At 49.8% G+C, this 14,794-nt stretch overlaps 1 protein-coding gene across 5 annotated transcripts in view; it reads right to left on the reverse strand.

The window, feature by feature from the left end:
• The window catches only part of PRKAG2 (protein kinase AMP-activated non-catalytic subunit gamma 2), a 276,927-nt gene that overhangs the window by 36,467 nt on the left and 225,666 nt on the right, over positions 1-14,794 (reverse strand). For 3 of the 5 annotated variants that reach the window (XM_079932036.1, XM_079932039.1, XM_079932038.1), the window contains one exon: positions 3,240-3,343. In XM_079932036.1, the coding sequence (XP_079788162.1) occupies positions 3,240-3,343 (104 nt within the window). Of the gene's footprint in view, positions 1-3,239; positions 3,347-14,794 lie in introns of all 5 variants that reach the window. The other 2 variants (XM_079932035.1, XM_079932037.1) reach the window with 1 other exon arrangement.

The raw sequence follows: 14,794 nt of genomic DNA on the forward strand, positions 1-14,794 counted from the left end.
CCAGCCAGTGAGGGAGGCCACGGCCTGGAGCGTCGGAGAGACCCCCATGCCACTCAGGCTGCTGCCCGCACCCCTGCCGCCCTTGGCAGGTCTCCGCAAGCGGCACACACTGTGTCTGAGCGCTGCTCTGACACGGTCAGAGTGAGTCTTCACAGGGGCCCAGAGCAAGACACAGCTCTGCGGCAGGGCAGGCCCCTCGTCCACCCGGGCCTGGGGCCCCCCGCAAGGCCGAGCTGGGGACGCCGCATGAGGCCCCCATCAGGCACCAGCAGGAGATTCACTGGGTTTTTGGAACAAACAAACAAAGAGCAAAAAGCCATGCCTTCGTCTGCAGGTAATTCTTTTCCTCTTGAGAAACAGTTCCTGGCTGACTACGGGGCCCTGGTCGGGAAGGAACAACTCGGCTGAGATGCCGAGTGACCGTGCAAGCCGAGCGGGCGGCGTCCGCCCCGTCCAGCCTGAGCACCGGGCACCCCGCGACACTGGGTGAGGGAGCCGGTGGGAGTCGGGCATCACCCCCTCCCTCAGTCACACCGCAGTCGGGGCTCCGGACGACCGCCGACGCCGAGGGAGAACCAGGCGGGCCAAGGGGGAGGGACGCGACTCTAGGACGTGCACTGGGCTCCGGGGCACCAGGACCAAGGCGCCGTCTCTCACACTGACGCGAGACTGAGCGACAGGACCCTGGGGCGCGTCACAGCCCCGCCTGCGGGAGGCCCACGGGCCTCACAGAGGCCGAGCTAGAGGCTGAGGGCGCGGCCGCCTGGGGCGAGCGGCCCTTCTCTCCCTCTCTTCTCCACTGTCTGCGACCCCGTTTTCAGTCCACCTGTGAACAGCTGACTCTGGTTCCCAGACCAGCTGTGTCTCTGATACTCTGGGCCCTCAGGGTAACTTGGTCAGAATGTAAGTGTTGCTCTGCAACCTGCTTTTTTTTAACTTAAAAATAAATACATTAGGGGATGTCCCCGGTGGCGCAGTGGATAAGAATCCACCTGCCAATGCAGGGGACATGGGTTCGAGCCCTGGTCCAGGAAGACCTCACATGCCGCAGAGCAACTAAGCCTGTGCGCCACAACTACTGAGCCCACGCTCTAGAGCCCGCGAGCCACAACTACTGAGCCCACGTGTCGCAACTACTGAAGTCCACGCGCCTAGAGCCCGTGCTCTGCAGCAAGAGAAGCCACCGCAATGAGAAGCCCGCGCACCACAACGAAGAGTAGCCCCCACTCGCGGCAACTAGAGAAAGCCCGCGCACAGCAACGAAGACCCAACACAGCCAAAAATAAATAAAAAATTAAATCTTAAAAAAAAAACAAACACATTCTCCACAAACGTCTTTTCCGCCCTCCTCGGTGGCTCCATGCTGTCCCATCACACGCGCACACAGGGAGCCGTCTAGGCCACGACCCCACCCAGAGGACGGTCACCTGGTCTCGGGGACGGGCTGTGTCTCCCCTGCTCGCTTCCCTCGTTCTCGAGACACGTCCACGACCACCACTGCTGTCTGTGTCTAGACAACAGTCGAGTCAGCCCTTTCAAACACATCTTTAACTTTGCTGTAACCAGTGCCAACCCCCCCATTTCCATGGTAACCAATTTTAGCTCCTTTAAAGCTTAGAGCCTCAAGGATTCGTGACTTCCAGGAGACAGGCACATGCAGCTTCTACTAATTAGGGAAGTGAGAGTCACTGGATTAGTGACCTCCGATGATCCATAAAGCATCACATTTTTCATGTCTTACTCACTCTGGCTAAATTCTAAATTCAGAAAAGAGTTAATTTTACAACACGGGAAAAGCTGAACAGGAGTGAAAGCAGGTGCAGGGCGTACGCGCTGTCATGTGCTTTTCTGTTGGTGGAAAGCGACGGTCAGGACTTTGGAGGGTGGAGCGAGGGTGAGATGGGCTGGTCTACTTCTTTATTTGGGGAATTCAGAATTCTCGTTACTTTACTATTGAAGTCTGTAGTTACCGTGGTAGAGAGTATTTCCTGTAACACTGCACCTGGATGCCTCTCTGTCCTCTTTGTGTCAAAGAATCAGAGTTGTAGAAGGGACCTTGAAGGTTACCTGGTCCGAAGTGAATTTAGCAAAGTCATAGGATTTTAGGCCAATTTATAAAAAAAAAAAAAATTGGAAAATAAAATTAAGAACTAAGCCATGTCTACATTCTTGAGAATCCTGTGCAGCTGAGACCGAAAGGAGCTCCTAGAGCCCAGGCGTCCTCAAGGAAGAGCCACAGGGCGGGCCGCTGGGGGCGCCAGCAGAGCAGGCGGGGGAGGCCTGGGGAGAGGGCCCCGAGCGCTGGGACGAGCTGGCAGGGCCAGGGCACACATCTCCCAGGGCAGCCCTGGACGAGGCTGAAAGAGGCCAGGGTGAACTCGCACAGGCACCTTACCCGCTGGGGTTCCCCTGAGGGATCAGCAGAGGCTGCCCTCCCTGGCCTTTGCCCCTTCCCCTTCTCCCCCAGTCCCCCAGGGGCTCCCCTGGCAGGACGCCCAATTAAAGCGCCCACGGCCCATGAATTCCTGGCTCAGCCTCTACTTTTGGGGAACCCAGGTGAACACAATCCTGCTTGGTAAAGATTGATGTGTAAATCTATACACCAAATGCACACACGTATACCTGTGTATGCACACGTATTTTATTACACCGGATGTACTCTGGTCGTCGCATTGAATTGAGTATTTGGGACTTTTCACGTCTGACTGTAAGTCATATTGGTATAAAACGAGTTACAACAAGCATAATTTTCATACCAAAATAATCAGGTTCAAATTTTCTGCTGAAAGAGATCAGCAGAGTTTTCTCTTAGGAGATTACCCACCTGAGCGATGCTTTCTTTTGAACCAGTATTATTTCAACTTCACTGTTCTACTAAATAGCTCAGGCCTTCAGGACGAGCCGAGGGAGGAGGTGCAGCTAGCGGTTAAGGGCTTGGGGCCGGCACGCATCACAGACCCGAGCGCCAATTCCAGGCCCCGTCACTCACCAGCTCTGTGGGCTGAGTTCTTAAATGCTAGAATGTGAGCAAACTCTAGATAATGAGCTTCCTTATCCGTAAAACAGCACATTCCCCAGAAGGCTGCCATGACGACTGACAACTCAGACAGAACCTCAGCACAGGACCTGACGTGCAGAAAGGACTGGATACTGTCTGCGGGTCCTGCTGGATTTAACTTACCCGACAAAGCAGGCACCAAATAATATACCCCAGATTCAGGGAAACTGGGCACACTCACTTGTAACGTGGTATCAAAGACCACAAGCTTGGAGCTGGTTGGAACGATGTCGTAACACTTGTGTGACCTCATGAATCGCATGTAAACACCACTTTCTGAGTCTTCTGCTAAAAAGGAAAGAAAAAAAAGGCAAACATCAGTAACAGTAAAGAACTTCCTCTATCAGATTAAGAGTATGCAGGGCTTCCCTGGTGGCGCAGTGGTTGGGAGTCCGCCTGCCGATGCAGGGGACGCGGGTTCTAGCTCCGGTCCGGGAGGATCCCACATGCCGCGGAGGCCGCTGAGCCTGCGCGTCCGGAGCCTGTGCTCCGCGGCAGGAGGGGCCACAACAGTGAGAGGCCCGCGTACCGCATAAAAAAATTACAAAAAAAGAGTACGCATGAAAAATCTACTGCTAACAGACAATGGAAAATAAGAAGTGTTTTCCCTGTAAGAGCGAGAAGCTCATGGTGATCAACACTGCTGTCCTCACTAGTACAAGAAGGCAAGAAAAAAAATGAAGGCTACGGATATAAAAGGAAAAAGCAAAACTGTCTTTATTGGCAGACTCTATGATTTTCTACACAGAAAACACCAAAGAATCTACAAAAAAGTTCCCAGATCTAAAAAAAGGGTTTAGCAAGGTCAGAGAATGCAGTTAGCAAAAAACAACAACAAAAAAACATGCCACTGTATTTCTATATACTAGCAAGGAATAACTGGAAATTTAAAAAATCTGAAGGCATCATTTATATAAACATGAAATGGAAATAAGGATCTACACAAGGAGACAAGGAGCCCTGAAAACAGCAACGATGTGAACAAATGCACATAAAGTATCTTTATTATTTAAATTTCTGTAGAAGTTAATTGACAGTTGGCAAAACGAATGACAAGGTACTGTGACCCCAAAGCTGTGCCCGTAGCTGGACAATGGCCCACTGCCCACTGCCCGGGAGGACCTCACTCCTATCTCCTGGTTCACTCAAGGAATATATCTCCAAGAGACCTCTTTGACAATGCCACTAAGCCCACACCCATCTGTTCATTTGGGGAAGATTCAGATTACCTGGGAAATATCCCAGAAGAAAAAAATTACTATATTGTACATACTAATTAGCAAGAGGAGTGTTAAACAGCGTGACGCTAACCAAGTTCCTTGACTGCGGAAAGGACCCCTGTTATTCTATTTCCTACTGTGGTAAACAGGCGGTATATGCTGACTGGTTTGCCAATTTCATGATAAACTATGTGAACCACTCCCAAACCTCTATTTTCATTTCTGACCTCTCTTCAGGGTACTGTAACTCATAGTTCATAATCCCATCACTTCATGGGCTTCTCAGGTATCTCCCCTTCTGCTCGTGGAATAAAGTCAGACAACTCAGGCTGGCATTCACGAACCTCCGTGGTCTGGCTTCTCCGTGGCCTCATTTCCCTACTTCCTGTTCTCGGGTCCAGGCACACAGCTCCCTGCTAATAAGCTCCCTACCGTCCTTAATCTCACTTTCTGGCATTTGTTCCTTCTGCTGTAATTTAAACTCCCTTCTCCACTTTTTTCTCGTCCAATTTCAACCCAACCTCAAATGCCATCTTCTCCATAAAAGCAGTGAACATCTGAGCGCTCATTTCTGTGCTGTAACTCCAGGTACTACAGGAAACGACCTCATTTAATTGATGTCACGACCTTGAAGGGTGTGCCTCGATTTCTTTACGTATGAGCTGACTGAGCAACGGGCCTGAAATCAGCAAGTTAGGCAGTGACTGGAGTGGGATTTGAATCCGTGCCCACGACTCCAACCCTCTCCTCATGGAAACTCTGCCGCTTAGTCTCCCCATGAACGCACGGGCCCAACAGACACCTGTGAAGCTACTGTCTGCGGGGCACTGTCCCAGTGTCGAGACACGAGGGGACACAGCAGACACACCTCTGTCCTCCCAGCTCACCGGATGGCAGAACGAGGGCACCGGGATGTGAGCCACGCGACAGGTGAGGTGCTGGATGGCTCAAGGTCACCAGGCAGGAGCCGACCCTGAGTCAGGAGGGTAAGGAGGGAAGTCTGCAGCGACTTCTTCCCCTGAATACGCACGTTCTACCTGTACTTCTCATCAGTCGTCGCTTTATGTCTCATTCATGGGATCTGCACAGCTCTGATAACCTTTTTCTTCCTGGATGATAATTTCTTTGAATGGTCAGGATCTTACTCATTTACTGTGCTTATTAATTTCGTCGATAGATACCGACTTACTGCATACGGTCTCAGTGTGGGTTCTCCCAAAGCTGACCCCGAGACCAGGGGAAGTGAGACGGAAGGAAAGAGTCAAAAAAGGGAGCTCCAGGAAGCAGGTCACAGCTCTGTGCAGAGTGGCAGCTGCTGGGGACCCCGGAGAGGCCGCGCATGGACCTCAGGACTGCCTCCTAGTCAGGAGCACCCCGCCCTCTTTGGTGAGGGGTCACCCTGGGGCATGACCTCTGACATTCCTGCCCTGCGCCCACAAGCCCAGCTGCCAGAGAACACCCTCGGTCGGAGCTGTTCAAATAGGAGAACCTGGATGCAGGCGAGGCGCCCACAGCCATCTGCTCCCAACAGCTTCCACGGTGCTGGAGGCTGGGGGTCCCTGGGGACCCAACACACATGCCGCTGCCTTGCAGGTACTACAAGCCAGTGCGGGGGAGGCATTAACCGTCACTACACCGTCATGAGTGCGACCACAGGACAAGGCCGGGCTTATGAACCAGGTAAGTGGCCGTCGGTGAGCGGACGGATGGACGGATGGAATCTGAGTCAGCGTGCTTCCGTTTCTCTCAAAACGTTCATCTCCCGGAAAATAGGAGTCTTGCACAGGAAAGAACTGGAACGCAGGACGTTCACACGACAGCCACACGCAAAGTCCCGGTCCTTCTCTGCCATCACTGCTCCCGCACTGCCAAGGAGGACGACTACCAGGCTGCTAATGAGTCGTTTCCTCGAAGCCTATTCAGAGGGGATCCGTGCAGACACAAGGCTCAAAGGACCAGTGCAGGCAAGCCCACGCGTAACTAACATTTAACTTACAAAGTGTACAAAGTGCTGGTCAAATCCATTCTCCTAAAATGCAAATGAAGGACATCAAGGGGGAAACTATAATAAAATGTAACACTCCATCTCCCAGAACGGAACCCTTACAAGACTGTTTGTCTGTTAATTAAATCAAGAATTTTCATAGGGAGGGTGGGAGGGAGGGAGACGCAAGAGGGAAGACATATGGGAACATATGTATATGTATAACTGATTCACTTTGTTATAAAGCAGAAACTAACACACCATTGTAAAGCAATTATACCCCAATAAAGATGTTAAAAAAAAAAAGAATTTTCATAAAAGGAGTGCACATTTTATAGATGTTAACATCACAACACGAGTATCTGAAATAAAATCTTAAAATACTATGGAAAGAAATATTCGAACTTTTAGAATTTTTAAAACACTGTAAGCTTTGTGTTAAACATATTTTGGGGTAACATCTTAATTCGTCTGTTAATTTTTAAAAATATCTAAATAAACATTTTATTTTGAATAGCTTTAGATTTATATAGAGAAGCTGTGAAGACACAGCAGTTCCTTATACACCCCATACCGGATTTCCCCTAAAGATAACATCTGACGTTCCTCCGGCACATCTGTCACAACCAACGAACCATCACTGACACATTACTAAAAAGTTCACACTTTAATAGGGTTGCCTTAGTTTTCCCCTAACATCCTTCTTCTGTCCCAGGACCCCATCCAGGACAGCACATTTAGTCATCATGCTCCGTAGCCTGCCCTAGGCAGTGATGGCTTCTCAGACATTCCTTGTGTTTGATGACCTTGAGTACTTGACCTTGAGACCCTGACCAGGAGTACTGGTCAGGCATTCTGTAGAATGGCCCTCATTCCGGATTTGTATGATGTTTTTCTCATGATCTCAGTTTTGGGCTTTGTGTGTTTTAGCAGGAAGACCAGAAGGCGAGGTGCCTTTGCATCCCACTGTACCTAGGGCACCTGCTGTCAACACACCTCATCACCTGGGTCACCTGGCCCAGGCAGGATCTGTCAGGTCTTTCCCCTACAGGGACTCTTCCCCCTCTTCCCACACTGCAGTCTTGGCAGGGAAGTCACGGTCCACCTCCCTGAGGGCAAAGCATCTGCACGAATTACAGTAAATCCCCTACACGTGAACCTTCAAGTTGTGAACTTTCAAAGAGGTGAATGTGCCTTCGCATGTCCAATCACAAAAGTCAGTTCACGTGTCTGGCGTACACTGTCATGAGCGCGCATCTTCGACAAGTGGTTGTGCTCTTGCACACTTTACTGTGCAGGACTGTATAGAGTACAGGAGTACAGCATCTTTATGTCAAGCCCAGGGTGTCCGGAAGCAAGCGTAAAAGCAGTGGTGAGGTAGCCAGTGCCGCTAAGAAGCGCCAAGCGATAACGATGGAAACAAATGTGAAAATAATTGAGAGAGTGGAGTGAGGTGAAAAGATGGTAGACGCCGCTCGTTCTTATAAAATGAGTCGTTCAACCAATGGCACGATTCTGAAGAACAAGGACGAGATCATGGAACATGTAAAGTCTGCTGTGCAGACAGTAATATCGAAGAAGCGTGGAAAATTGGTGGAGGAGATGGCGAAACGTCTCAGTGTGCGGATGCAGGACCAGCATTAGTGTTGAGTCCCGCTCAGCTTAATGCTGATTCAAGAGAAAGCTACAAGCCTTTATGAAGGTTTGAAGAAGAAACACGGCGAAGAATCAGAGGGCGCATCTTTTAATGCCAGCCACGGCTGGCTTCATCGGTTCAAGACTGGAGCCAACTTCACAACGTAAAAGTAAGCGGCAAGGCAGCGAGCGCAGATACGGTAGCTGCCCAGGAATTTCCTGAAACGCTTCAAGAAATTATTGATGAAGGCGCGTATTTACCTGAGCAGGTGTTTAATGGGGACGAGACAGGACTGTACTGGAAAAGGATGCCAGACCAAAGTTACCTCAGCAAGGAGGGAAAGTTGATGCCAGGCTATAGAGCAGCAAAGGACAGGCTAACTCTGTTGTGTGGTGGCAGTGTTTCCGGTGATATGAAGCGAAGCCTCTCTTAGTTTATCATTCAGAGAACCCAAGGGCCCTCAGAAACAGCCAAGGGCTCTCTTCCTATTGTGTGGAAGAGTTACCCCAAGGCCTGGGTTACACAGGCCGTTTTCCAGGACTGGTTTTCCACCACTTTATCCCGGAGGTAGAGAAGTACTGCTTGGAGAAGAACGGCCCATTCCACGTTCTTTCGTCGCTCGACAATGCTCCGGGCGACCCCCCGTGCATGGATGACTTGCATCCCAACGTCAAAGTAGTGCACCTGCCACCGAATACTACGTCGCTCATCCAACCTATGGGCCAGGGAGTTATAGCGACTTTCAAGAAATATTGTTTATGTCACGCTTTTCGTCAGGGAGTAAAGGCGACTGACGAATCAGGAACAGCCCTGCGACAATCTCTGCGACATCTACAGGCCATAAAAAAAAATTGACTTTGCTTGGCATGAGGTTACGGCCGTCACCGTGAATGGGGTTTGGAAGAACCTTTCCCCACAGTTTGTTCATGATTTTCGTGGATTTGAGAAGGTGGATGAAGAGTCCAAAGAGGTCTTCAGCAACTTAGAGACCCTCAGTGAGAAGCTGGAGCCAGATCTGCAAGAGGACGACATCACTGAACTCCTTGCTGTGCAACGTGAGGAGCCTACGAATGAAGACCTGATGGAACTGCAGGCCCAGAGAAAGGACGAAGAGAGACAAGAGGAAGACGTAACTGAAGAACCAAAGAGATTCACGACGCAGGCAACGGCAAGGGGGTTCTCTGCATTTGAGGAGGCGCTGCTAGTGTTGGAGGCACGGGACCTTAACGTACAACGAACGCTACACGAAGGCTGCAGCAGCCGTTCAGCAATCCAGTGCCACCGTGTCATCTATGATAAGAAAAAAAGAGCTGCTACCCAGACACAGCTGGATCGTGTTTTCAGCCAGGTGGATAGAACTGAGTCCAGCAAGGAACCGGACCCTGTGCCGTCAGCGTCGGGCGTGAGTGACATGGCAGCTGGCCCTCCGCCTCCTGTTGCTGACGACCCTTCAGCTCTACTGTCTCCCACCTCCTCCCCCTCCTCCAGTCAGTAACTCTTCTTGCCTGTCACTCGATGCCAGCCCCTGGATGCCAGCTGTTGTACTGCACTACTGTACTTTTCACGGTACTGTACTGTAAGATTAAAGATGTTCTTTATTTTTTGTGTTTGTTTTTAATGTATTAGTAGTGTGAAAAGTATTCCAAACCTATTACAGTACAGCACTATATAGCCGATTGTGTTAGTTGGGCATCTAGGCTAACTCTGTTGGGCTTAGAACAAATTTAGACTTACGAATGCATTCTTGGAACGGAACTCGTTTGTATGTAGGGAACTTACTGTACTTGGAACATTTCTGTAGAGGAGAGGTGTCTGTCGGTCTGTCTGTCTCAGTATGGACTCACGGTATCTATCCCACACTCTGAGTCACAATCCAACAACCATGTCAGGATCAGTGCTCCAGCCGGCAGGGTCCACCCGATGACGGGGTGTGTGGGGCACGGCCCACGTTCTCCTGGGTCCGCTGGGGCTGTGACTCCCGCCAGGCCCCCCAGGACTTCCCTGCTCACACCTGCAGCCCCCAGGCCAGCAGGGCGTGGAGAGCTGGGCTCTCTGTTCCCTCTGCAGCATCACCAGCCCCCAGGTGGTGACATGTGTGCCCTCACCACTAGCGGCTTACATCCGTGTGGTACGTCTGTTACAATTACTCAATTGCCTTAGTTTCTCTCCCTCCAGGACAGCACCTCACATGCAGCCCTGTCTCCTTGGGCTCCTCTTGGCAGTGACAGCTCTTCACACCTTGGTTTGATGGTCTCGGTAGTTCTGAGGAGCACTGGGCAGATACTCTGGAGGATGCCCTTCGACTGGAATTTGATGTTTTTTTCTCATGATTAGCCTGGGGTTCTCAGTTTTGAGGTGGATCTGTAACACTATCTTTTTTTAATGTAAAAAGCTTGACCAAGCAAAGCAAAATGACACTAAAATGTATTTTGGTTCATGATAAGGCTAGATTATTACTGATGCAATAACATCAACAACAAAAGTGTCAGCATTTAAAGTCAGGAGAATAAAGTAAAATACCATAAAAATGTCATTGCTGGGCTTCCCTGGTGGCGCAGTGGTTGAGAGTCCACCTGCCGATGCAGGGGACGCGGGTTCGTGCCCCGGTCCGGGAAGATCCCACATGCCGCGGAGCGGCTGGGCCCGTGAGCCATGGCCGCTGGGCCTGCACGTCCGGAGCCTATGCTCCGCAACGGGAGAGGCCACAGCAGTGAGGGGCCCACACACCGCAAAAAAAAAAAAAAAAAAAAGTCATTGCTTCTCTACATTTGGTAACACTTGTTGATGAGAGCACCATTTGTATTATTTAACTATGATGAAGTCCAAACTGTACCTGAAGGAAGAAACGCATTGAAACAGAAAATAAGAGTATCTGGAGTTAAACCAAAAAGGAAAAACACCCCCCAAAAACCAAAACCATTCAACAATAACAGGTTGTTTGGAATAAGTTATTAAAATTCCTGAGAAGGCAAGTTCAAGCTCTCGTTATTCAAAAGGTAACTGGGGCTCAGAAAGTATCGCCGTGTCCCACTGTTGGGTTATTTTATCCGTCCCCGGGGAGAAGTGTAACTGCAGAGTGTCACGCTGGCACCTGAGCCACTGGTCTATGAAAGCCACCCGCCGTGGAATGACGTTACGCCGTCCAGTCACACGCTAACCCAGCATCAGCCCAGGGAGCTACTGAAGAGTGCTACTGGGAAGGAGAAAGTATACGTTAAAGTGTTTACTCTGTGAAGGTCAACAGAACAACCTGGGAAACGCAACGTCTCAGTTTACGTGCAGACAGCTGTGCGCTCTAACCAGGAAGGCATGGCCGAGTGTTTCTCTCCCTGCAAGCAGATCTGCTCACACACCACCCTTGACAAGTCCTCACCGCAGCACAGCACCTCACACGCCGCGGCCCCGAGGAGTTTCACACCCTGGGATCCCGTGGACACTTCCTTTTCAAAGGCAGCTTCTGAACTCCGGGCCCGTGTCCTCGTGCCTGCCCCTACTGGGCGCACGGCCCAGGTGGCCACTGGACTCCTACCTGCCTTTCTGTATGGGCTGAATGGTGGCCCCCACAAGATACGTCCACCTGGAACGTCAAAACGCGGCCTTATTTGGAACAAGGGTCTTTGGAGACGAGGTCACCCTGGATTATCAGGTTGGGCCCGAAATCCGATTACCAGTGTCCTTACAGATGAGAGCGGACACAGACACAGGAGAAGTCGATGGAGGCAGAGATCGGAGTGATGCGGCCACGAGCCACGGGACGCCTGGGAGCACGAGCAACCACCGGAAGCCGGGACAGAGGCCTGGGACAGATTCTCCCTGGAGCCTCCAGACGGGACCCGCCCTGCGGAGCCCCTGAGCTCGGATGTCTGGCCTCCCGAGTGTGGGAGAATAAAGTTCCGCTGTTCCGAGCCACGGGGTTTGTGGCACTTTGTCATGGCGGCCTCAGGAGCCTCCTCCGCCTTCCAAGTTCAGTTCGCGGGCCCCCTGCACCTTCCCTAAAGGCCCTCAAGGCACCCGCACCCCTCCGCTGTGAACACCCCCGCGAGTGCTCTGTGAGCGACGCCCTTTCGGAGCCCTGATGTGCCTGTGCCAAAGCTATGGACCTGCTTTAGGCGGCGGCTTCTGAGGCAGCAGACGGTCCCCAGCAAGCTCCTCACGGGCGTCAGGACGAGCTCATGCCTGCCACATTGTACGTCACTGAAGGACGCGGCCATGAAAGGCAGGGGCCATGGTAACGACTCGATCCCCATCTTAGAGAGCTGAGCGTGCAGGGACGAGAGGCGTTCTAAAGCAAAATTTACACATCGCCCAAATGTCACTAAAAACCCCCCAACCAAAAAACACTAACTCCTTATTTCCAATCCTGTAATTTTAACTTAACGTAAGACACTTCATTGTAATTCCACAAAGAAAAAGGTTATCAATAGGTTAGTTATTTTAAAATTTGTCTTTTATGCTTTATTCTATACTTAGAAACGTAAGTTTACTATATTCATATAGTATCTTTTCTATTTAGAAAACCATTTAAAATAGTTAAGCAAGAAATAAGCGAAAAGGGGAATATGGAAGTTGAAAGCATATGGAAAAGATTAAACTCTCATATACATCCGTTTTCTTAAAGTGCTTAGAAACATGAATATTAACAAAGTCAAAGCTTAAATATAATTGTACAGGACTTACAAGGTAGCAGAATAAATGAAGTGCATTAGATTTTTTTCCCTTTCCATGCTTTGTGCATTCGGTTCTGTGTGTGCTGGGGGCAAAAGTGTCCACTGAAGAGGGACATGCACATGCTCTGCTAGGTAAGGGGGCAAAGAGTTACTAAGAAAGAAGGAAAAGCGTAGGTAAGTAAAGGCACAAAGCTTCCCCGATTAGATAATAGCTCAAAGTTAGCCGCAATAAATGTCTAAGGAATGTCACAGACCCGACAAGGCTGTGACCTTGAAATGACACTGAGCCCCATCCATTTTACAATGGCGTTGGGTTTAGTTCTGTGAACCACAGCCAGTGTTGCCTCTTTTTCAGGAAACAGAGCCCAATTTCTGTACTAAGCCGGAGCAACAGAGAGGACCAAGGTTAACGCACAGGGATCCAGCCCCCAGCGCCAGCAGGCCAGTGGGGTAAGGAACACCTTGATGACAGGGATGCCAGGGACAACACGCGGCCACCCCAGCCCACTTCTTTCTGTAAAATGTTTTCTTTTTTTCCTGTGGTAAAAGTCACATAATGTAAAACGGAGTTAAACCAACTACCGTATCTATGGTTACTATGGTGACCATATTTAACAGCACAGTTCAGCGGCACTAAGTACAGTCACATTGTCGTGCAACTCGCACCATCATCCACCTCCCGGATTTTCCACCTTCCTAAACGGAAACTCTGTCCCCGTGAAACACTAACTCCCCATTCCCCCCCCACCTGCCCACCTCCCCGGCCCCTGGCATCTACCAGTGCACTTGCCGACTCTATGATTTGACTATTCTAGGTACCTCGTGTAAGTGGAATCAAACGGTACGCGTCTCCGCCTAATGCTCATTGGAATGCATTTCTAAGGTCAACTTAATACACGTCCTGTGAACAGGCTGTACCTTCTTTTCTCCCCCCGTGCTATACAGCAGGCCCTCGCCAGCCATCCACCTCATACACAGCAGTGTACAGATGTCAGTCCCCACTTCTGTCCAACACGCTTTCAGCAATTTAAAGGAGTCTCCTTCTCCCTCTAGCTTAATAAGGATTTTGTAAAAGCAACATATGTTGAATTTTATCAGTTGCTATTTCAGTATCTACTTAGATGACCAGAGGTTTCTCTCCTTTAATCTGCTGACATTAACTCCTCGGTGGACTTCTTAACAAACTGCAGCCCTGCATTTCTGGGACAAAACCTTGTTTGGTCACATGAGACTGCACGGCTCATCCTGCTGACGTTTTTGCAGGAGTCCTGCCCGTATGCTAAATGCCAGGTTAATCATTTGTTTTCTTCTTTGCGCGCTATCCTCTGGTTCTGACGTCAGGATCGAGCGAGCTTCACAGAAGGAGCTGGGAAGCCGCCATCTTTCCCTAAGCCCTAAAGTTAATTCAGATGACCTAGGCCTTAACTGTTTCTTGAAGGTTTTACAGAATCTACCCATCAACAGGCTGAATACCAGGCCTCTAATGCAGGGGCAGAGGAAGGGCAAGGACCTTTCATTACTTAAAAAACCCCCAAAGCCTTTATTGAGATAATTCACATCCACACACTTCACCCATTTAAAGTGTACAGTTCAATGAATTACTTTTTAATTTCTTCTACGGTGACTGATGAAAGGGATAGTTAACCAAGAAAATACGAACTTGTAAAATTTACTCAAAAGTGATTGAAAAGATTTTTAAATATAGATATAGTTTGACATATTCAGATTTCAAGTTATTTTCTAAATCTCTGCATTTATAATTAAGAAGCCCCTCTTATTTCTAATACTTTGCGTTTTCACTCATTTTTTTCTTTGAACAGACTTGACACAGGTTTATCCACTGAACTGGTCTTTTCCAAGAATTAAGCTTGTGCTCTTGTGGAGCAAGGCTACTCTCTGATTTGCTGTCATTTCAGTAGCATTTTCGGGGGATGAGAGAGAGATGAACGCATTCAGCAAACCGTGTTGACTCACAACGTGGCAGCCCAGCTCGGTGCACCAGGCAGGTGCACTGAAGGCTGGCTTGTCACTGTGTCCCCACCAGCGTGCTGCAGTTTTGACATCTGGACACCATGCAGTTCGGACGCATCCTGACTCATTGCAGTTACCAGCGCTTAAACAGATGTCCGTAAATGCACGCACATCTTTGGGGTTTAGCAATACAACGGATCTTTCTGTGGTGGGGCCCTGGCTGCCTCTAGTACAGCACACTATCGTTCTTACAACATG

Source organism: Stenella coeruleoalba (assembly GCF_951394435.1).
Source record: "Stenella coeruleoalba genome assembly, chromosome: 9".
In the NCBI taxonomy this organism is placed as follows: Eukaryota; Metazoa; Chordata; class Mammalia; order Artiodactyla; family Delphinidae; genus Stenella; species Stenella coeruleoalba.